General features: G+C 37.6%; 3 protein-coding genes across 3 annotated transcripts in view; 1 reads left to right on the top strand and 2 right to left on the bottom strand.

The window, feature by feature from the left end:
• The window catches only part of nAChRalpha1 (nicotinic acetylcholine receptor alpha1), a 76,426-nt gene extending 58,121 nt beyond the window's left edge, over positions 1-18,305 (top strand). The window contains exons 6-10 of the mRNA XM_089462909.1: positions 4,225-4,405; positions 7,028-7,488; positions 7,547-7,758; positions 9,833-10,137; positions 12,208-18,305. Of these exons, the coding sequence (XP_089319035.1) occupies positions 4,225-4,405; positions 7,028-7,488; positions 7,547-7,758; positions 9,833-10,137; positions 12,208-12,414 (1,366 nt within the window). The 3' untranslated portion in view covers positions 12,415-18,305. The remainder of the gene's footprint in view (positions 1-4,224; positions 4,406-7,027; positions 7,489-7,546; positions 7,759-9,832; positions 10,138-12,207) is intronic.
• Positions 18,306-20,518: 2,213 nt separating this feature from the next.
• On the bottom strand, positions 20,519-22,221 carry LOC108609978 (uncharacterized). The gene is made up of 3 exons (XM_018001784.2): positions 21,952-22,221; positions 21,687-21,892; positions 20,519-21,626 (listed from the first exon to the last, which is right to left on the bottom strand). The coding sequence occupies exons 1-3, from the start codon at positions 22,126-22,128 to the stop codon at positions 21,317-21,319; spliced, it is 693 nt and encodes a 230-aa protein (XP_017857273.1). The 5' UTR covers positions 22,129-22,221; the 3' UTR covers positions 20,519-21,316.
• A 566-nt stretch (positions 22,222-22,787) lies between these two features.
• Positions 22,788-24,548, bottom strand: LOC149270338 (uncharacterized). The gene is made up of 3 exons (XM_089462910.1): positions 24,300-24,548; positions 23,647-24,197; positions 22,788-23,572 (listed from the first exon to the last, which is right to left on the bottom strand). Exons 1-3 carry the CDS (start codon positions 24,486-24,488, stop codon positions 23,287-23,289), a joined length of 1,026 nt encoding a protein of 341 aa, XP_089319036.1. The 5' UTR covers positions 24,489-24,548; the 3' UTR covers positions 22,788-23,286.
• Positions 24,549-25,161: the final 613 nt, after the last annotated feature.

The following is a 25,161-nucleotide window of genomic DNA, read 5'->3' as shown; positions in this document are numbered from 1 at the left end:
TAGAGCTTTATGTGTTTTCAGATTTGCAATAGCCATAAGCACATAAAACATTTTCAATGTTTTACCTAATTCAAATTTCATTGATACTAAAATCGTATGCTCACATATTTTTTGCCACGTTTCAATTGTATAACAATGAAAAGGAAAATATCAGCAAAGGAAATAGATTTAAAATATTTAGGTATAAATAAAAAAAAAAAAAAATAAAACAGATTTTTTACAAATCAACTAATATTTTGCGCTTTTGTTGCAAATGGAAAAATTATGGCTGAATATTCAATTCAATCGCTGAAAAATACATTGAATCTGAGCGGAAATTTCTGGCTATGTTATTTATACGACTGGCATACGTGTATTGTTGTAATCTTGAATGCAAATACAGTAAATTCAACCATGTGGCGGGCCCAAAAGTTTGCAACGCTGAAAATGCGTTTACATTCACAATTGCATTGCAACTGGCAATATTTCACGCGTAAACTTTTTGCACGCCAAGACAAACGAAAAGCGTCACACAAACACTTATATACATACGTATATGTATGGGGAATGATGGCACATCCACCGAAATTTACGCCGAAATTCGTATGCAATGAAAAATGTTTAATTGCCTGCTAAATGTGAAATAGCCAACAAATAGTTGAGCGAGCCTTTCAAAGCGCGTAGCCAAACAACAACATGGCCCAGGCGCAAATACCTGCCAGCCACTTAACCACACACACACACTCACACACACATCTACACACGCAGGACAGCCATGTTGGCCTATTAAATATTGTTGGCCATGTTGCTATGCGGCCTTTGAAACAAGCGTCAAGAGCTGTAATTTATTGGAGGTAGCTGGCGCTTTTTGGCTCTAATTGTTTGCGGCTCGCCTGCACCACGCTCCACGTTTGTCAATTTTAAATTGCAATTTCGAACCAAATTTGAAAACGCTCAGCTCTCAATGGAACGCCCAAAACATCTACATAGATAGAGCCGAGTACAGCATCATGTGTCATAGCCAAGTTTGCTGACCAGGCATAATTAGTCGTATGAGCTACAGCGGGAACATTAAATACGCATCGAAGCCGAGAAACCGTCAACAGCAGCCACTGCGATTGTGTGTGTGTGTGTATGTGTGTGGGTGGGCCATTAGGCAAAGCAAGCAGTAAAAGTGAGTAGCCTAGCCAATGGTGACGACAGCAACGGCGACGGCAACGGCGACTCTGTTTATATTTGTGAAAGCCGCTTAATTCCAGCAATTAATTTTCATGTTGATCCAAGAAATTAAAATCGCACTCGAGCTGAGACTCAAAACGAGAGGCTCCCCCTATCTCTCTCTCTCTCTCTCGCTCTCTCCCTCTCTCTCTTTCTCTTCTTATCTCCATCTTTCTTTTATATTTGGTTTCTGTTTTTAGTTCGAGTCTAGAATTGATTGCAATTGCGGCTGGCTCTCTGAGCAGGCTACATTTAATGGTCTCTTGGACTTATTTGATAATACGTATTTGAGAACTTCTCAAAGCGCACTCAGTGTGTCTTGCTTAGGCACTAAATATGTATGCACATTTGTATGTATTTGTATGGACTGCCGCTTGGACAACGTGTCTAATTATGTTTTGATTATGATTATGATATTTTAAGGCATTAAGCCCGATAGAAAGTCTAACTACTTAAAATTCACAAAAATTTATTTTTTATACATTTTTGCTTTAGCCACGGTGCATTAGCTTAATCTATATTTTATATTGCCAGCTAATTCCAGTGGCTAAATTCCTTTTAAAGAGGCGAGCCAGCAAATGCAGCAGAGTTGGTTTTAGTGTCAGCTGCTTCCTTATGACTGTATCTTCTGTGCTAATAGTTTTGGTAACTTCTAAGCAATATCATAATTTAGAAACATTGCCAGCAGCCAGCTAATGTATATGTATGAGTATGTGTGTCTGCGTGTGTGTGTGTTTGTGGTCGTTATAACCGACTATAAAAATTGCGCAACAGTAACGAAATGGCTTTTGCTGGATCAACTCAAATTGTAGAACTAATTAAAAATACATTTCAGCTTCTAATTACAAATTTATTTTAAATGCGAAAATTGCTTCGAATGTTGTTTTTAGCTGTGGACGCCCATGGTCGTTCGGCCGTTCGGCCGTGGGCCGTTGGGTCACCTACCGGCCCCTCCACTATCAACGGTGGCGCTGTCCATTAGCGGCGACGGCCTCAGGCAGCAGTCGTGGCGAAGCATATAGACTAAGCCATTGCCGTGGCCACTGGCAGACATACTTGCACGCTAACTACAAATCCAAAAGCACAGCATTTTAAAATGTTATTACAACAACAGTAGCAGGAGCAGCAGCAGCAGCAGCAGCAGCAGCAGAAGTAGAAGAAGCAGCAGCGGCAGCAGCAGCGCCAAGCAAACCATTAATGGCTAAAAACCATTTAAAATGGCCGATGGCGCTGCAAAAAGCACATCGCAAAGACTAAAAAAAATAGAGAGAACAAAAAAAAGAAAAAACGAGAGCCAGAACAAAAGTTTATAACCAAACCGAAAAACCGAAACCACGCCTGGGGGTCACCACAATTGCAGCCATTATCTGCACGGCGATTCGGTGGTGCGCGGCGACACACACTCTCACTCACACACACACAGACACTCACACACTCACGCATACATACATGCGGGACAACGCGGCGTATGAGTGTCAGCTCCATGGCGCACGTCCGCAGCCCCTCGCCGGCTATCGGCGCGTTAATCTGAGAGCCACACTGTGCGCCATCTTTGTATCTGCTAGGCCACAGTTGAATCTGAAGCCGAGCCCGAGTGCTAAAAGCGAAGTGGAAAAGACCGAGCCAATCCGCAGGCGTTCAAAAGTTTTCTCTTTGACTTTGTATCCAGCGTTCTGGGTGCGGCATTCCTATTTTTATAAATCTAATGAAAGATAATGAAATTTTATTTCGCTTCTTTTGATTTCTCCGCAGTTGATGCTGAAAACTAAAACAGTTGAAAAAGAACCATAGATTAGTGTGTCTGTGTGTGTGAGTGCGTGTGTGTGTGTGTGTGTCATGCATTTATGGAGGAGCGGTCCGCCTCCGTAATACACAATAATAGAATTAAAGTGGCTGTGGCAGTCGAGCGCTCTCTGGCTGGGCGTGGCTGGGCGTGGCTGGGCGTCGGCTGGGTGCCTTGGGTTCACAAAAGTTCAGCTGATAATAAAGTTGTCAACAGCATTCATTTAATTAAAGAAAACAAAGCCAAAGCCATAGCACTTTGGGAATAGCAATACTCCAACGTATGTACGACGATGACAGCCGAGCGGAGGCAAAGCCAAAAGCGGGGGAGAGTTGCAAAGATTAAAAAGAGAAGAGGGTATCCAACAGTGTGTGTGTGTGTGTGTGTGTGTGTGTGTGTGTGAGGGGCAACCAAACTGAGCCTGTGTCTACCGCAAAATAATACCAGTGCTGAGATTTATGGCGTTAAGTTAATATGGCCGCCGGAAATGGTATTGCGGTTCGGTCTGACTGTCTAAACAGTGTATCAGTATCTGTCTACGTCTCTTAGTCTATGTGTGTGTGTGTGTGTGTGTGGGTGGGTGGGTGCAGTTGGTGGTTTTTAAGCTTCTTGTCGAGGCGTTTTAATTTGAAAATGCTGGTAGACAGGTTGAAAATCCGTGCTAATAGAGACTTTTGCGGCGCACCTGTCTTAAGTGATGCCTAAATACTTGAAGTGAATCGAAACTGGAATGCCAAATGCAGAGCAGACTGAGCCCAATGAATACTGTATAAATTAAGACTGAAGTCAACCCCAACTCAAAGGCATGTGCCACACCCCATATAAGTATGGTATATGATAATGTAAGAATATACTAATCAGATCGCAAGCAGTATTTAATATTTATAATTATTATTTTAATTGACTAATGAGCAAATTTGTCAAACAATTAAAAGCTTTCGTCTGTTTAATGCAAATAAACATATAATTAGATAGAAGAGCGATATTTGCTGTCTGATTCACGTATTTAACTTTCAGGCTTAAATATTAATTTTCCAAACATTACCAAAGACTTAATTAGCATAAAGTGGTGGGAGATGGAATAATGAAATATTATATTTAATATATGTTGAATTTATTGACTCTCAATGTATTCAGAATTCATATTAAAAATACATTGAATTGCGTTATACAGTCATATGATATATTAAATAATTTTCTATACGTTCACTCATTCAATGTGAATATATTTCTTATATTTGCAGCGCCGATGGCAACTATGAAGTGACAATAATGACAAAAGCAATTCTTCATCATACGGGCAAAGTGGTCTGGAAGCCGCCCGCCATTTATAAATCCTTCTGCGAAATTGATGTCGAATACTTTCCGTTCGACGAGCAGACATGTTTCATGAAGTTCGGTTCGTGGACATACGATGGTTACATGGTAAGTGAAAGTACTTAAGTGCTTATATATGCAAGTTTATCACTTGGCTCTAGAGGGAGAGAAAGAGAGAGAAAGAGAGAGTGAGAGAGTGAGTGGGCTGTCAATCAATGGCACTGCCACAGCTCAGATCTAAGCCATCCATCAATACGGTGAAGAGTTCAGTGCGTTTTGGCTTCGTTTGTCGTTTCTGATTGACTGACGGCTAATCAAATGTTAATCAAATGTTTAACTCGATTATAAAAGCATTAAGTCGCGAAATTCAATAGCAGACAAATGGGCGTGGCACACGGAAACATATATGTATGTGTGAGAGAGAGTGCGTGGATTCAAAGAAGGAAAAGTAAAGTCAAGAAAATGACTTTTTAAACATGTTACACCACGCTGAGCTGGCTACGACGACCTTGAATCGAATGGCGAAACAAAGGGACTCTCTCACTGGCAATTGATTGTTCGTTTCGGTCTTTTATCGCTGCTCGGGGTAAGCAGCCAGTAATAAAGGTTCCTCACAGGGGCGTGGCTCGCTCGGGGCTGCACTCGTGAATGGCTGTTGTATATTTATTTATTTCAATACTGTTGCTAAAGTTTATTGTATTTTTGTACACTTGACACGTTTCGTTCGTTCGCTCGTTTTGTGTTTTTCTCTTTCTTTTTTTTTTCATTCCTGGGCATGTGATAAATCACAAGACTCTCGCCTGCACACAAACACACACACGCACGTGTGTGTGCGAGGAGGAGATAACAGCCAGCAGCTGCGTTTAATGAACCAGCCAAGACTTTGGAAACTTTTTGGGACTCGTTTGTCAAAGGAACAGCAGCTACAGCCAAATCGAAATTGACATATAGCAACAAGCTACAAACTTGGAGCTCAACACAACGAATTAATAACACACTTGCTGATTTATTTGTTATTCTTTCTTACATAAAGTTTATATATCGTCCGTCTGTCAGATTTAAATTCAAATTACATCTACTCATTAATTTCATCGAATGTTGTCTGTTTGGGCTCATAAATAATGCTGAATTATCTGTGAGTCCAGAGCTCCCCTATATATGCTACACGTAAGAGTAAGCAAACATTTTAATTGTGTTAAAGCAAAGAGTATATTGGCCGGAGATATGCTCTACACGACCACTGGGACCACTGAGAGCCCGCCAAATTTATATGCCTCACATTTAAAGCTAAAGTCACGCAGATTAACAAAGACTGGAAACATTTCAGTTTTTGATATGGGAAAATCCCCTTTAGTTTTGTTTGTTTCAGTGCCAAAGTGAATAAGTTTTGCTTAAATTGTCTTCATTTTAGTTGATTAGTAATATTTTGAATGCCAATTTATGTTATTGCATGAGCGAGTATGACGCAGTCGTGTACAGCTTTCCGCAATTTTTCGATTTGCTTTTTCTTTTTCCTTCTGAAAAATATGGCGAATTCACGCATCGAGAGCTTCAACATGCTTCATCGAATTTAACTTCATAAAAACATACATATATGTATATATGTGTGCATGTGTGTATATGGAATCATGGATGGAGTAAACATGTCTGCCAACATATAAAAAATTGTTGCCAGTTGATTTCGTCGCTTATTCAGAATTCTGTTTGTGCCCAATTGGCACAACAGGGCGTTAATGCATTGCAGCGTTTCTATAATAGCGGAGAAGTAATCGAAAATGGTGTATGTGTATGTGTGTGTGTGTGTGTGTGTGCGTATTTACGAAAAACAAATTGATTTTATTCAATTAGTGACATTAAAGATGTGCAAACAGAAAGTAAAAGCTATTGCTATTAAAATGAAAGAACACTGACATTTCAAAATAGATGAACCAAATCAAATCTAGATGATTTCCATTAGTCAATCGAAACGGTGAATAACTGCAGATTGTCAATAATATAAGTTGAAAGAAAAGTGAGTCTGAGTCAATGGAAGCGGAGCTGACAAATAAATGAAGCTCGCCACGAACAACAAATAGCTAACAAGAGCAATAACAAATGAACTGAAATAAATGGTAAAGCGTAAATGTCTTTCACGTTCAGAGGTGAACGTGAGCCAAAGTTAAGTTCGCAGCTGCCACCTCTATTTGATGGGTGGGGGGCAATCGCAATTCGTTGGGCAATTGACGATTGTCAAAAATTTGTCAAAGTACGAGTACGTTTTCGATTCCAACATCTCCAGCAACATCTGATTGGGAGGCGGCAACACCTTCGAGCCACCTTGGCAAATTCATTGCGCCAGCTGCCAGACGCTTGAGCCAAGTGTTTCTGTTGTCGATGTTGATTTGGCATCGCCTGCTGGAAAATGAGACAACAAATCAATGTTAATGGCAATACGATTGCACAGGTGTTGCATTGTCAAGCGAGTTGACGCATAAATCAAATATGCTGAACGGCTCGCACAGATCTCGCTACAGCCCAACAATGTCAACCTAATAAATAGCAAATTGAGTACAATATTCTACTGATCAGAGTATATAGCGTGCTAGAATGTATATTTTTTGATTTATTGAAATGAAATCATATTCCAATCAAAATCCAATCAATAATTGTTTTGTAATTTCAATTCATTGTATTCTATTCAGCTATCAATTATATATATTTGAAATTGAATTTATTTCATTTTCGTTTCAGGTTGACTTGCGGCATTTGAAGCAAACCGCCGACTCGGATAACATTGAGGTGGGCATCGATCTGCAGGACTACTACATCTCAGTCGAGTGGGATATTATGCGTGTGCCGGCGGTGCGCAACGAGAAGTTCTACAGCTGCTGCGAGGAGCCCTATCTGGACATCGTGTTCAATCTGACGCTGAGGCGGAAGACGCTCTTCTACACGGTCAATCTGATCATACCATGCGTCGGCATATCATTCCTGTCCGTGCTGGTCTTCTATCTGCCCAGCGACTCCGGCGAGAAGATTTCGCTCTGTATCAGCATCCTGCTGTCGTTGACTGTGTTCTTTTTACTGCTGGCCGAAATTATTCCGCCGACGTCGCTGACGGTGCCGCTGTTGGGCAAATATCTGCTCTTCACTATGATGCTGGTCACGCTCTCGGTTGTGGTAACCATTGCGGTGCTGAACGTCAACTTCAGGTGAGTGGAAACTTGGGGTGTAGTTCGATAAGTCGTTAGCTAATTCTCCTACTCGCAGATCGCCAGTGACGCATCGTATGGCGCCGTGGGTGCAGCGCGTCTTCATTAAAATCCTGCCCAAGCTGCTCTGCATTGAGCGGCCCAAAAAGGAGGACCCCGAAGAGGATCAGCCGCCCGAGGTGCTCACAGACGTCTTTCATTTGCCGCCAGACGTGGACAAGTTTGTTAACTATGACACCAAGCGCTTTAGCGGCGACTACGGCATACCAGGTGAGTTCCGCTGCCATCTGTAAGCTCCTCTGCCACTGCACTGGCCGGGACCATTGTAAGCGCCTTTGTCAAAGTCAACAGGAATCTTCAGAAGCCCCACACAGCTTCCATTTTTATTTCGGCTTGGGGCAAACTTTTTGTTGTTCACAACTTTGGCATTGTTGCAGTTGCAGTTGCAGCTAGACGAGGTTCTAGCTGCCGCCTTTGTTGTCGCCTTTAAATTTATGCGTGTTTTCAACTGGCTTTAGCTGGCGCATTAAGTTGCGTTAGTTGGGTAACCAGGCAACCAAGCAAGCAACCAAGCGGAGTTTATATTTCGTTTAAATATGCGCAACTACATTGAAATTATATGAATTTGAATGCCCAGCGCCGTTGCTGGAGGCTGGAAGCTCCAAGCGCAAATAATTTATGGCAATTAACGGGCAATTGCACTGCCAAGTGCCAGTGCTGATGTCAAGCAGAACAGAGAACAGAGAACAGCCAGCCGAAGGAACCGAACACAGCAAACGAGACAAACTAACAGCCAGCCAAGCAGACAAGTTGCATAAGTTTCTACTGAAAAGTAGAGGAAACTTGCTGCAACTCGTCCAAGAATTATTCGCTTTAGAAATTACTTTTGTATCGTTTTGTCACTGTCGTCGTCGACGTTTGAGCTCATTACAGACTTGTGGCCAAAGTACTAAAACGGAGACAAAACGTACCTGACGGTCACAAAGACAAACTAGTAATAATTCATTAGACTCTGGACTTGGAAATATTAAAGTACTTTTCCACAAATGCATGATGCATCGATAATGATACCAACTATGTCCTGGATCCGAAAATGACGAATAATGGAAAAAGTAATAAAGTTTGGCATTGTGCATCTATGAGACGCATCAATTAGTAATTTTCACCACTACAGTTGCCACTTGCTATTGAGTATACGACACGTAAAACCACTCAAAAAGCAGACGCCATGGAATGACAGTTGCCCACGATGCGCAAAGAGAAACCCACAAAGAAAAAAAAAAAAAAGAGAAAATTGGAGCTTAAGCCACTTGGTGACTACTTTTCGCTATCCGAAAGTCCAGCCGGCTTTCAATTAATAGTTTTTCTTTACTTCCTTTTCCGCTTTTAGTCTTCACTCTCCCATTTTATGGGTGGCCAAAAGGAAGATATTGAAACTTGAAAACACCCTGTCAAATAAATACGAAATAAGTAGAATGCAGCTAACTATTTACTGAGTTTCTTTATTGTTTCTGCTGCTATTGCTGCTCCTACTGCTCCTGCTGCTTCTCCTGCTGCTGCTGCTGCTACTTTTCAGCCTTTGTCCTGCACCTCCTTGGGGACATTGCGAAGAGATAAAAGGGGCACCAATACAAAGCAGAGCACTGAAAAAGTTACAAATTGCATTTGCGCATAAAAGAAAAAAAAAATGGAAAATAAAATGGGGCCACATCAAAATAAAAGAGCTGCGAAATAGCTAGCAATTTGATTTACCAAATGCTGTTATTGCGTACTGCAATAAAAAATACAGAACCATAACTGAACGATGAAAGCGAGCAGCAAAATGTGCGCAATTAAAGATGTTTAAGAGCATAAGCTGAACGGCAAATAGAATAAGTAGATGAAAAGCACAGACTGTGACAAATGCCAAAATCTATGCGAGTGGCATACTTTTAGAGCTCACTGTTATATACGTAGGTGCTTAGCCTTTATTCGATATAAGGAAAGCAGCAACTAAATTTATTTATTTACGGTGATATTTCGTAGAACATTAAGTATTGAGTGATTTAATGTGACTTTGGGTAAATAAATTCATTGAGCAAAAACATAATTTAAGACTTGTTGAATTTGAGCCGTGTTTATTCCTATAATGATAGGGGTTTAAGATTTCAATATTGGAATAAGTATAAAAAAGAGAGATATGGAACAGATTCTCACAGAAGCCAAAGGACAAAAACTTACTGGAAAGTGTAGTCTATTTTTGTAGGAATTCTTTTAATGTTATTCATTATTATATAATATATATACTACTACTTTATGAACTAATTTGTCAATTTCTCATCTTCACTTCGTCCTCTCTTTTCAGTGTTACCCGCCTCTCATCGCTTCGATTTGGCGGCGGCCGGTGGTATAGCCGCCCATTGCTTTAGCGATCCGCCTCTGCCCTCCTCACTGCCACTGCCGGGCGCCGATGACGATCTGTTCAGTCCATCGGGTCTCAATGGCGACATCAGTCCGGGCTGTTGTCCAGCTGCCGCTGCCGCAGCCGCAGCCGCAGCAGCCGATCTCAGTCCCACATTCGAGAGGCCCTACGCACGGGAGATGGAAAAGACTATCGAAGGCTCGCGCTTCATTGCGCAGCACGTGAAAAACAAAGACAAGTTTGAAAGCGTAAGTAAATATATAGCAACTTAATAAACGTCTATTCAGGATAGTTTGATATTGATAGTTTGATATTGAGTATAGCATGGCATGACAGAAGTTGACGCAGATTTAGCCTATAAAAGAGAACTATAGAATAGAAGAAACTGTTGTCTATGTCATTAAATAGGCTCTCTCTCAGTCTATGTCATTTAAGAAGAGAAGATCATGTTCGTTGTCTATATGTATGCAGAAGTATTCATTTGGTATTTATAATTGAGTAAAACGAAGCTAGAATGCTTACAGCAGCAGAGAGTGTTCTCATTGGTCATTTAAAAAACGACAGCAACGACCCCGACGAAGCTTACGAAGCTAGAATGCTCGACGAAGCAGAGAGAGTTCCTATTGGTCACTTTAATCTCAACTGCAACGATACCTACGAAGCAGAGAGCGTTCTCCTTGGTCATTTAAAGCTCGATTGCAAGGGCCTCTACCTGGCGTCGGGTTCAGCATTTGAGAGCGACTTAATGATTGAGTGAAGGTCGCCCTATATAAAGAGCAGTAGCTGCAACGTTTCTTCAGTCGCCCAGGCCTTATGAGGGTCACTAGACCTGTGCTGTAAAGTGAAGTGAACTGTGTGTGATCGTTCGGCTAAGCATTAAATACTAAGAGGAAATACGTGGAGGAATCAATTAGAGTAGAGACTGAGAAAACAGCTAGATGCAATTTTTAGAGGAAATACATAGAAAAAATACTTAGAAGCAATACTTAGAGGAAATAGTAAAAGAAAATACTTGAAAGAACTACTTGGAGGATATATGTACATCGAAGAAGAAGACTTGGAAGAAATTCGAATTAGTCGCGAATTTAATCTCTTGGTCGATTGACCCGAGACAATGGCACAAAAGAGAGAACACCAGAGAATATGCTTGCACTTCATTATGATGCATCTCTTACTCCAACTTTTCTGTGATGGAATTTCCCATAAAGTTGCTTCCGGAATACCAATAACTGCAATTGTTGTAGCGTAACTTCGATTAATTAAAACTACAATCAATATTTTGTGTTCGATTAATTAAGATGCCTTACTGTCAATTCGTTAACAACTTTTACGTAATTCACTTTGCATTCAAAAGCGCAAAATGGAAACGGGCAGATGGGATGTGGAAAGTGGAAATCGACATTACGTCACAGAATGCTGGCGCGCAATATTATTGAGTTTTCGCCACGCCCACTGCAAACATTGGCCAGACCTGTATCAGACCACGCAGCAGTCAGTCGGCATATCGGACTGGCGGGGTCGCGACGTGTTTAAGCCGCCTGCTGATAACCCGCATTAGTCAGCGAGCCATGCAGCCACTCGAATCACGTTGCTTGCATTTCTCTAATCAAAAATTGTAAATAGTGGACCCGGGGAGCGACTGCGAAAAGGGAAAAGGAAAAACGGCGAGAACAGAGGGCAGATCGGGCACATCGTCACGTTGAACTGAATTCGGGCTGAGTGATTGAGTTGTTTGTGCTCAAATGGTTGGCATCGTGCAATCGGAAAGCAGCATTCTGGATTCAGGGTGCAAGTTTGCCAATCATTGTGGCCACAGCCAGGCAATGCCCTGCCCTGAATCAACTCTGTTTGGGTTCAACTTATGCAGCGCAAATTTCGAATCAATAACGAAATTGAAATAGATTTGGTAAAGCGCATCTGAAAAGCTTTTGTAAAGAGTTGTGGCATTGCGGACGTTGGCTTCGCAAACCAATATTAATTTAATTAATTCTTTAATAGAAATTGAAATACGAAAAATTATATGAAAATGAAGGGCCCTTACTACATATATAATTGTTTAGTATGGTAATATTGCAGTATTGAGTTTCTTTAATTTCTGTGATTTCAATCAGACTTGAACTAGAAAACCTTTAAACTCAGATCACTTTGATTAATTTCCTGATTGATTCCAACTGAAATCACTGACTCATTGTATCATGAATTCCTTGCAATATTCCTCTTCAATGATTTTAACTAAACTGACTGAGCTATCGAATATTTGACTTCCCTTCAATGGGTATACCTAATATATTTTCAAAATTTGTTACTTTCTTCGACAGGTTGAGGAGGACTGGAAATATGTGGCCATGGTATTGGATCGTATGTTTCTGTGGATTTTCGCAATCGCTTGCGTTGTCGGCACAGCGCTAATTATATTGCAAGCGCCAAGTTTGTACGATCAATCGCAGCCGATTGATATACTATATTCGAAAATAGCCAAGAAGAAGTTCGAGCTGCTCAAAATGGGCAGTGACAACTCCTTATAGCGACCACTTGGGTTCGCAGCGGGCTGGTGGAATTTAATCGTCAGCTCGTTGCGAACCCTGTTCGCCGCTCGCGACGATGATCGTGGATAATATACAATGAGCCAAACCATGAGCGTCTCATCGGTGTTGTACAACACTAACAGCAGCAACCACAGCAGTATCAGCAGCAATAGTGTTCTTGCCATTGCCAACAGCGATACCGATAACGATAGCGCAACGATAACCAGCTCATGGAGCCCATTGTAAGCAGCGGAGCGAAGCGAACATTGGAAATTGAAGAAAAATAAAACTAAATTATATAAATAAAACCAAAAACAATCGAAAGATTGCGATTGCGATTGCGAGTTTACGAGCAGTTGATCAAAACATGTATGTAAAGTAAAGGAAAACAAGTATTGTAGTGTTGCGTAACGTTAATCACATCAATAACTGTGTTGCAAGATCGACTTTGACATACACATGTAAATGACACTGACACGACAGCCCTCCATGGCTGGCAAAGCTAAGGGCTTAGCTATTAAGTTTTTGATGGATGTGTGCGTGAAGGATCATATTTTATGTATGAACCTATGTCAGTGTTGGATGGTTGTGCAGTGTTGCGTCATGTAGCAGCCAGTATTGTAAAAAAACAAAACAAAAACTAAAAACAAAAACAAAAATAAAGTAAACGTTTTGTAATTTGTATTGTATTTTTGAGCGCCAAAAAGTTCCTTGTTGATTTTTAGTTCTAAAGTTTCACAAAATAGAACAACAACAACAACAAAACACACATAACAAAATGTTTTAAAACGGCATTTTAAATTCAAGCAAAAACAAAAAGTATAACAAAGTAATAAAAGAAAACAAACAAAAAAAAAATAAAAAAAAAAAAAAAATAAAATTGACTGCATGTGTTCAGTGTGTTTGTATGCGTGTGTTTGAAAGTGTTATCGTAATCAATTTTAATTATTTATCTATTTGTGCATATTTTTCGCGTAATTTTTACCAAAATACGAATAAAACTTAGCCAATGCGAGTTGGCAAAATGCATCAAGTTTGAAACTGGTTTTAGCGTAAGTAATACCTAACTCATAAGTGACTAAATTATGTAATGATGTAAACATAATTAGCAACTAAGTCTTAATTAGTCTTAGCTAAGCTACGTAAGTTTTAAGCCAACCAAAAATAATATTAACAAAACCAAACCAAAAAGTTCAGCCACCCGGCGACTTGGTCAAATGAAGCGCGAAATTCTGAAATAAATTTAGTTACAAATGTTGAATAAGACAACATCCAATTTTTAAACTAACACATTTTTACTACAAGAGATACACACACACACACTCACACACAAACACGTACACACAGATGTATGTACAACCATACGTATGTACATTGTAAGTATATATAACAAGCATATGTATGGGACATATACATATATACATATATACGAAAACATAGTTTAAACTCACAACAAATTTAAGACAATTCAAATTCAATAACTAAAGTTAATTGCAACGGGAAAACAACTTAAATACAAACTAATGAATAAATGAAACCCCAAATCAAATCTGCAAGAAAATACGACACTATATTGACACTTTGTTAGAGCAATTTACGCTATTCGTTTGTGTAGTTATTGAAAACATGCTGCTGCTGTATGTGAAATATGGAATGCATTGACTAAGTTAGTCATTTTCTCTATATAGTTCATGGCATCCTCTTACAGGTTGCACATTTGCTTGCATTCAATTTTACAGATGCTTTGCATCTTAAATATTGGGAGATTCAATTTAAAAACTTTTTAATTGCCTGCAGCTGAAGTGCTGGCGGGATCTGTGTGGAGCTGGAGAGCTGGAGAGCTGGGCACTGGCAAAGCCTTGGCAGAATGCAATACACAAAGAAACACCTTCAATTGAAATGCCAGAGCAAACGAAACTTGCCGCAAGGTTTCTTTTATTTGCATTTTTAATTGATTTTTCAAAAGTTTTTCCCACTACATCAACAGCAGCAACAGCAGCCACGGCAGCAACAACAGGCAAAATATTAACAACGCAAATGCCATTGGGCGTTGGCAAGTTCCGCAGGGTATGCAACAAATTAAGTGAGGAATGCAATACGCATGAGTGTGGGTGTGGGTGTGGGTGTTTGAAAGTTAACAAAAAATTCGAAAAGTACACCAAAAATTTGCATAACTTGCATGCAAACGAATGAGGCAAAAACCATAAATGAAAACTGCTGAAACTATTAGCAAGGAATGCCGCGACTACTCAACTGCAGCGCAGGATTGTCAGGCTCTTTGGCTGTTTATAATTGTTATATTCGTTTTGCTGTTGTTCCTGCTGACGTTGACTTAACACTGGTTGGGGATTTTGTGCGTGCAGAAGGGGGCAAAAGTTTAATTAAAATTCCACTTCGAAAATATTCAACATTTGTGAATGTGTATTAATTAAAATAGTTTTCCAAGCCAACAAATGTGTCAGTACGACAACAAAGCGCGCACAAATGAACACAAATTCGTACTTAAATATGTCTACACATATACAAACAGCTATTTATGTACGTATATATCTATTTGTTATAGTATGCAAAGATTTTGCACAATTATTTGTCATTGCAGCCGTAATTGGCAACGTGTTGAGAGACTATTAGAGAGCTGTTGGCATTGAAGTGTTTAAGTGTTTGCAGACATTTTCATTCCAAGCTGAAACAATAAATTATTAATATTAAACTGAATTGAATGGCCTATGAAATGAAGAGCTGGTCTAAAGGGATTTGGCTAAGATGCAGGCAGATACATAAGCGAATAGCGTAGCACCCAGTAGGCATGTAAAACAAATATGAAAACACAGTTAACGAACACACATACACATGTAAAACGTAATTTAAATAAATTAAAATTTAAATAGCTGCACCATTTTGGTGTATTAAAATGTAAAGTGCATAAAAATCAACAGTTAACATTTTTTAAATATTTAGCTATTAACTAAACGTAAATAAATGTTATTTAAATAAAAAATATCATAAATAAATTTATTATTAATAAAAAAAAATTGCATAAGCATTTAAACAAACATACATACACACACATATGTATACACAGAGCGACATTCAACCACAGACAGGCCATAATAATAAAATATGATAATTGTACATTGAATAATTACATCAAATATTAAACGTATTCAACTGAGCTTATAAAGTTAAAATCCCAAAAGCACTAAAAAAAGAAAACCAATACAAAACAAAATGAAATAATATAAATAAATTAACAAATTAACAAAAAATGAAAATGCCAAACAGAATGAGCGAAAAAAAAAAACAACTATTTGACAACTGTCTCGACTTCCGTTTTGAAAAGCATATAATTAAAAAGTCTGAAAAAAAATATTTATACACCCACATAACGAATATATATAGCAAATATATATATATGCATACGCATACACATCTAACTACATAATTATATATATATGCAAAATCTAATCACAGCGTATATGTTGTACTTAGAGCAAAACCAAATAACTAAACCGTAAAATCAGAAATCTCAAAACGAAATATATATAGATCAATGATCGAAAACAGAGGAATGAAAGCTGCGTTCAACTTATTCACAGAGAAAAGTATATTGGCTAATATCAAAAATAAATAATAATAATAATATGTAATAATAGGCAAATATGATTTATTTAATTATTTTTTTCTAAAATTTTAAAAAGTTATATAAAAATCAGTTCGCATGTAAATAGTAAAAATGTATGGAATTAATTAAATCACTTGTCATTATAAAAGTTGTGTATGTTTTTGTAAAGTCTATTTCCTGTATGCGTAAGATCCGCTTGCTTTACTCCAACAATTCATCCATCATTTATTTTGCAATCATTTGCCTGTGTTACTTAAATGCAAAGAAACCTAAAATTATTCCTTTATTCAAGCACATTCAGCTTCGCTTAGTTCCAAGGGAATTTACAAATTTAATTAGGGCAAGGCAGAGCAGATTTAAGCTAAGCTAATTTTTGTTATAGTTTTAGACAATCAACAAAATAAATATATTAATTATAAATAAATCGAAAAAAGAAATATAGAAAAAAATAAACTAATGACAAGTAAATGGCGTAACTTTTCTGTGAATAAATTATACTAAATAACGTAAAATGCATATTTGAATTAAAATCAAATCTGAATTGTGTATAGCAAAAACTATTAATCAGCTTTGCAAGTCAAGGCCAACGTAAAGAATGCAAACGATTCAAAGCAAAAGACGAATAAAACGAAAGAAAGAGTCAAACAAAATTGAAAATTGAATTTCAAACAAACATTTTTGTAAATTGTTTCACTTGGGAAAATCGACACGCTAAAGCAAAAACAAAAAAAGAAAAACATAGAGAACTAAAAACATAAATATTTAAATAAATAAATAAAAGTAATAATACAACTATAACGAAAACGTACCAACTATGCAAATCGAAGGCGATTCGATAAAGTCAAATACATAGACGTGTATATGCTCTCATTGGTTGTGTTTTTAGGTTATAATCAAACTGGCTTGTGTGTATGTATGTATGGGTGTGTACGTGCACAGCAGCATGCATACACGCAAGCAATCAATCGGTCATTCAATCAATCAGTCAGTCAGTCAGTCAGTCAGTCAGTTAGTCGGTTAGTACACCTCAAATTCATAATTGTACAGTTCATTTGCACATTAAATCATGTTTATGTATGTACTAAATTAATAATATTTAAAATTAAATTTACACAAAAAAAAAAAAAAATTAATTAAAATTATAAGCCGAAAATTATGCTAGCAATGTCAAACATTTTGAATTCGCCTTTTTAAAACGCGTTTAGTTTTAGTTTAACGTTTCAGGTTCTAGCTAAATGTTTAGTGTGCTTCATGTGAAAAACGACAAAATTCCAAAATATACAACTTAGTTATTATGAAAAACGGAAATGTAAAAAAATTACCCAGAATAGTTTTGAGCACTGCAAGCAAAGCGATAACAAATTAAAAAATGTAATTTAAATACTGCCACAATAAATACAAAAGAAAATGCAAAAAAAAAAAAAAAGGAAAATAAATGATTAAATATTATTCATAAATCTGCATACATACATATATATTAATATGGTATATATATAAATATATGAATGTTCGGAATGTGTGTATCTCGGCTTCACACACTTCAAACAAAACGACTAGCCAAGTAAGATACTCGTATGATAATTCACACATTGCAAAACGGGGCTCGAAGTTAACATTGCGATTTAAGTCTTCAAACTTAATGCAACCATTAGCTATAATATATTACAACATATTCATTAACTGTATATATCAACGCTAGTCAATACTTACACTTCCACTCACATTTTAACATTCACACACACACACACATACATTCACCCACACCCACACAAACACAGTTATAAGAAACTAGTTAAGCGACATAAAGAAAATAGGCTCAGATTCAAAACTTAGATCAAATTTTTCCACATAATAGCTATATAATTGTCACGAGACCAACATCGCACGATAAGATATATGACAGCAACAAGAATTTATTTCAGGTACACTTGATTTGAGTACAGTAAACACAGCAGACAACGAATTCATGTACACAGATTGCTAGACAACACAAACCATTTAGAGAATTGCACTGTTTTGATGCAGATGAAGTGCCCTTTCCAGTCGGGGAACTGGTTCCTAATAGTTGGGTAATGGGATTCGTAACTGAATTGAATAAACAACTTTGAGAAGGAAAGGGTGCTCACAACCACAAAGTGTTTCATTTTATGCAATTTTTGGAGCCACACTTAGCAATTACAATAAAAATAATTAGTTAAACGAATGAAATAGCTATTAACAAAATATATTAAACAAGTTAAATATTAAAAAAAAAAAAAGAAAATAATAAGTATTTGATATATATATGCGGCTTGACCCTGAGATTCAAAAACATAAAATCGGATGTCTTCCAATCAAAGGTCGTCTATTGTAGCAAACACAACAAGAAACAAAGTCTGCGTATTTGCTAAATCAAACAATTGGAAGCGCACTGGCAAGTGGAGCTGATAAATGCAAAAACCAAAATATTAATTCTACTTAAACCGAAATACGCATAGAGAAACACAAGCACACACACTCACTCACACACACACATTCACCCTACACATACTGCACTGCACGGCAACTCACTAATCTCGCCTAAAATTTCATTGCATACTTTTGAGCGCACTCCATCCCTCTCTCTCTCTATATTCCATTATTTTTCACAACTTATTAAGTACCTGACAATAGAAGCCACACGACTTTAGAATCTTTTAGCTGCCTCCTCTACCAAAAGCACGACATTCAACAGCAACGTCTTGTACATACGATCAACACATTCACAACTTTGCGTTGAGTTGCCAATAAAAATAATTAAAAGCAAAAATAAATCGAGTCTATGAAAACAATTTTTCTTAAAAGTGCAATGAATAAAAGGTTTCAATAACACAAAAAAAAAAAAAAAAAAAAAAAAAAAAAAAAACACATTTCCAACACAAAGCACATGAATAAAGCAACCAACATCTCAACGCATTCCATGCAAATCCTTATTCTGTCCTATCGCTATCGGTTTAGCACTTCATAATCATTTTGTAACTGTTGTAATAAATTTTCACAATTTGCATAATATCATAAGGAGAGTGCTTAAAGATGTTTTAGAAGAAAAATAAATGAAATTAAAGAAATTGAATATTTTTTTATTTACTTAGACTTGTGCTATTTGACTAAATATTCAATTATTTGCATTAATTTTTTTTAATTTTATTTATATATATATATATATATATATATATATATATATATATATATATATATTTTTTTTTTTTTTTTTTTTTTTTTTTTTATTCAATTTTATGGAAATGCTCATAAAGTAACTGCATATATAAATAAAATGCAAGTAAAATATTTACTCACCGACAAACACTCATGCAGATGCACACGCACACACACATACATACACACACACACTATTATATATATTTAAATTGTATAAAGTGCATACGAAAACGTTTTGATTGCATCATTTTTATGATATAGCATATACATATATATACATATATATATTTAGTAATTTGTATGTGTGCGTATAGCTATATATGTATGTGTATGTATGTTTGTGACTGAGGAAACGGAAATCAAATGTGTAAGCTACTAAGTTAATGAATCTAGTTGTACTTTTTAAATACGCATGTACTTAAGTACTTACCATACGCAAATCTCGATAAACATATAAATTATATATGTGTATATATGTGTATGCATATTTATATGTGTACATTTTGTGTATTAACTGCTAGGTGCCGTTAGAATTAAGCGCTTCCGTTGCATTCTTGTGTACATTTTACAAACAATTTTTCAATTCCAATATGAATTCATAAATAAAACAAGAAATAATAAATAAAAAATAAACAAAACTTAAAAGAACACAAATCGAGATTATGATTAATTATAAATTTTAGCAACGAGATTTTTAACTTAGAAAAACCAACAACAAAAATGTCAAAAAAAAAAAGGCAAACTACGATAAAGAAAATATCTTGCAATTCACTGGAGAAAACAACACCACAAATTAAAGTTAAATATTAAATGCCAATGGGCATGATACACTAAAAAATATTTGATCAGTAAATAAACAAAATACAAGAAAATTAAAAAAAAAAAGGAAAGAAAAGATGGAATATCTAAAATAACAGTAACTGACGCCAAACGAAATATCGAAACTAAACCAAATTTTAGTTCTGCGTTCGTTGCGCCAACTGAAACGAAAAAAAAAAAAAAAAATCTTTCCAAAAATTAAACACAAATCAATTTGAACTAAATTGGGTATTTAGTTAAATCAAATACAAAATGTAAGTTAATTAAGCTATGGGTATAGGAAAACTTATGTAAAATATTTGCAATTAAATCATAAATCATAAAAAAGAATTTTTGGCTTAAGCGTAGGCTAATCAAATATAATTACACTGCAAATTAACAAGAAATAGCAAATAAAAGTAACGTGTGAACAAATGTTTGCTCACTAATATTCAAAGTAAATGTGAAACAAAAATTAAAAATTTAAAAAATTGCATTTACATTTCAGAAACAAAACATACATTAATATATATATGTATGTGTACACATATACATATACATATATACATACATACATACATGTAATACATTCAAAACCCTCTTTGAATAACAAAACAAATTATACATAAATATATATACGAACTAACAAATACAAATCACACTAACTAAATGAAAGTACACGCGCAGTCACAAGCACACAAGCAAAATGTCACTTGAGCCACAAAGTAACTTAACAAACAACAACCACAACAAACTATATAAAATAGCAAAATGAAAAGTGAAAAGACAAAAAGCGAAAAACAGAAACACAACTAAATAATAATTCAATGCTAGCAAACGAAATGTATAACGTAAAATTTGCATTTGCAAGAAGAAGAAAATCCAAACGAAACGAAAATAAATTGAAGCTCAGATTCTCAGAAGATGGCAAGCATAAAATTAATGAAAATAATAACAGCAGCAAATGCAAAATAAAAAAAAAAATATTAACAAGAGAAAAACAAAGTTAAAAACAAATAAACAAATGCATAAAAACAATTACTATATAAATAAATGTTACGCGTTATTAAATAAAGAAGAATGAAAATAATTTGTTTTAAAAAAAAAATACCACGTTGTGTGTTTGCTTTTGGTGATGAAATTGGGACTTTAGCAGGGGATTTAATAATTCCATTTCAACTTATTAACAAGAGCGAACCGAATGCTTAGGCCAAGCAAATGATGTGTTCAGACTTGATCTACATCGTTTTGGCATTAATCTTTTATTATTTATCTTTTATATTTATACACGTTCATTTTCGCTCTTCACATAAAATTGAGCTTGGTAAACTGCGCTGGAGCTGCCACATATTTACCCAGAGCCAAAGCCAGCAGCGAAAAGTGACAGCCCGGATAGAGTTCGTTGCAGTTCCGCGACTGTCGCTTGGAGCGCCTGTAGATGCGGTCGTAGTGGTGATGCGCCCGCGGCTCATGGTCCATCACTGGCGACGAGGGCATGCTAAGCACGGCGCGAACCAGCTCCTCCAGCATATTACCACGCTGGCCGGGAGCAGGCAGGTACTTGGCGCTCTCGCACAGAGCACGAGCCACACAAGCGCGTCCATTGAAGCCCATACTAGCCAGAGGAGGTTAGACTGCGGTTAGACTAGGCTGGCTTGTATTGGAGTCTACTTACTGATCAAATGCGAACTGTATTTCGTCGTAAAAACTGCGCCTGGAGCGTCGCTGCAGCATGTGCTTGGTGAGATTGGCGAAGCCATGCGCATGCTGTATAACCCAATTATGATTGGGCAGGTCGTACGCAACGCCCCAGTTGACGGCCCAGCTGAGATAGTCCACATCGGGATTGCCAATCATGCCAATGGTTAGACATATTGCCGCCTGTGCATCGAAATTATTAGTTGAAGCCACATCAGTTGGCTGCATGGCTGAACTCACACCGAAACCGAAGAGCCCTCCGGAAATGCCAGATATCGCTTCTGGCGACTGAGTAACTTTGTCACCGCTTTGGTGGCATTGCCACCTGGGCCAGCCACCAGCTGTGCCTCAGCTATGGCCGCATGACTCACGGACAGCAGAACTATTGCATTTACCACCAGGTGCAATGGACGGGTCATTTTTACAGCGTGGCGTTTGGTTAGAGACTGATTCAGCCTAACGATGGTTAATTGCTAACGCACCTGCTCTGCACTAGATCTAGCTCTTAACTGCTGTTGCCCCAGCTGATTAGCGACTGCCTGTAAATACTCGCACAATGGCTCACAGTTAACAGGCCGCAGCAACACCTAAAAGTAAACAGCATCCGCATGGACCATTGCTTCATGCAAAGTTATGTATATCAACATTCAACGCATTCTGAGCCCGCACAAAAACTGTGCTGTATTTACAGCGGAAAACAAATACGAATTAACAGAGGGAAAAATGCGAGAAATAGCCAGTAAGTGGGCCAAAAAAATTATATATATACAAATTTACATATATACAGATATATGTATGTATGTACAAATGAATGTGCTGTAGATATATATTGATATTTATTAAATGTCCGCTTTTGAATATTTACTTAAATTCAATTGCACATTTTTTTTCGACATATAATACAAATAAACTTTTTTGCGTTGCCAATTTATTGCCAAGTTTTTTAAGCAAACTAAAAAAACATTTCCGACTGTCCTAGAAAAACGGAGAGCCAAAAGCCAAAAGCCCAATTATGATTGTGCAAAATAAATGTTAAGCTTTAAAGTGCAATACATTTTTAAAGTTTTTATTTCCCTTATATGCGATTTTAAAATTTATATTTGCTTATAATTAATGTAAAATAGTATTATAATTTGTATTATACATAAATCTTTCTAAATTAATAAAATTGCGAGTTTCTTGTCTAAACTTTTTCTCATACTCTACACCTCTGCATCTATCATTCGCTCTCTCTCTCTCTCTCTCTCTCTCTCTCTCTCTCTCTCTCTCTCTCTCTCTCTCTCTCTCTCTCTCTCTCTCTCTCTCTCTTAGTAAATCTCTTGATCTCCCATTAGAATTTGCTAATATTCATAGAAGACCTGATGAATGAGAATGTCTAAATGGCCTTATAGACTTTAGCGAAAACCATAGATAAAAGAAATACATTGAAGTGCATATTTCAATATAAATACCGATCAGCATCTGATAATTATAACACAAATTAGCTATAGCTATAATCAGACTGAACTAAAATAGAAGTCAATAAACACATTATTTCATTACAGATTAACTAAAAGTCGGATATAACTTTTATTTTATTATGTTTTATAGCTTTGTTTGTTTGCCAATTTAGCGTGAAATTGTTCGCTGAAATGTAGTAAAAAGCTCTGAGGACAGTACGCCCCATACCACTGGGCGCACTCGTGCAGGGAGTGGCCAGCGGTAAAGGCCTTGCGATATGCCGGCTTATGGGCAATCTCCGGGTGCACGTAGCGCAGCAGAATGCGGAAGATATCGTGGAACAGCGACTGACCAGGTGGCACCAGCAGATGGCGGGACTCGCATAGCGTGCGCATGATGCAGTAGCGCGGCTTATGTTTATGGCTGTCCCAGAGAGAGGGCAAAGGATCTTATAAGTTCTAAGCGCGTGCGCTTTTTGGTGTGTTTACTGTACTTACAGCTGCGAAAGCATTATCAGCAAATCAAAGAGCATTCCTTGTGGGCTCTGGCCCTCGTTCACGAGGTTGGCACCGTTTCTCTTAAGCTCGCGACCCAGACGCCGGACCACTGCAGAGGGCCGGCAGTAATAGTTGCCATACGCGTCCTTCACCAGCTGGGATGCAGGACAGCCGCTGGCTTTCTGCTGCACATAGGATTTGCGGTGTCCTACAACTGGTGACACTTGCGGATATGCGTAGTAAAACGAGTGTATGGGATCGGCTGGACTTAAGGGTACAATCACCGGTTGCTGAGAGTACAGCAAAGATACGGGTGGAACTACTGCAAGAGGCACTGCAAGTGTCACAGCTTGTGCTGGGGTAGATGGGGGTGGTGTTGGTGGCGGTGGTGGAGGTGGAGGTGGAGGCGGTGCGGGCTTTGGCTTTCGGCTGCGTCTTGGAAATAAGTCATCAACCGATCCAGGCATTTCATAAACCGAAGTTGCCTCTGCCACCAGCTGCAAGCCTCTAGGGATAGTGTCCAGCACAGCCTTTGCACAATTGGCTGTCAGCTGTAGTAATTTATGAAAATGATTTTAAAATTTAAAAAACAAAAATCTAGTCCTTACGATCATTGTGCTTATGGCCTTTTCTGATTAGATTGGATTACTTACTGTGACGGCGCTTCCTGGCTCAAAGATAAGCCAGCGCTTTTGCCGCTGCAACAAGTGCAACAGGTTCTTCGGTTTCTCACGGACATAGCTGAGGGCGCGGCTATCGGAGCTGTTATTTCCAGCCCTGACCAGAGTCAGCAACGTGGTAAACAGCAGCACTAGGAGTAAACAGCGCATTCGATCAGCCATAACTGCATGTGCAGATCTACTGAAGTACGGACAAGACGGCCGTCGAGCTGCTGAATTGCTGGCCTAATTGACTGCAATGCGAATTTGTTTTGCGAAGTAATTAGTTTGAGCTGGAATTGGATTATGCCTGAACCCAGTTTGCAATATAATTAACAACTTGACATTCGCTGCCTCTATCTCTCTCGCAATCTATCTCTTTGTGAGTGCTCAGACATGAACATACGAATATACAAAGATCGTATCAGGTAGAGTGAGCCCTAACCCTTGCAATCCTAATGACAAGAATATGTAAGAGACGATCGCTGAGCCTTATAAATTCTGCGTAGGATAAGAATATGTAATAGACCAATGTTGAACCCTACACACTCAGCAGTAGACGCAATAGAATTAAGGGTGAAAAATTCATATTTTTGCATGCATATGAGTCTGGGTGCATAAACCCGGGCTCAGAAGAATAAATATCAATACGTAACTAAACACCATCATAGGCAAGTGTATTCGTTTAGTGAGTCTGAAATAAGAGTTTCCCTTGCAGATATTTTGGTGAATGAAAATAGCAACATTGTTCTATAGATTTTGACACGAACTATAGATAAATGAAAGGTTCGAATGCATATTTCAATATAAATACCGATCAGCTTTAGATAACTATAACAAAAATTTGCTATAGATA

This window comes from Drosophila arizonae, chromosome 2, assembly GCF_054131065.1.
Source record: "Drosophila arizonae isolate 15081-1271.41 chromosome 2, UAZ_ARI_1.0, whole genome shotgun sequence".
In the NCBI taxonomy this organism is placed as follows: domain Eukaryota; kingdom Metazoa; phylum Arthropoda; class Insecta; order Diptera; family Drosophilidae; genus Drosophila; species Drosophila arizonae.
Note: the sequence above shows the minus strand (reverse complement) of the source record. Positions and strands in the feature narration are given on the sequence as shown.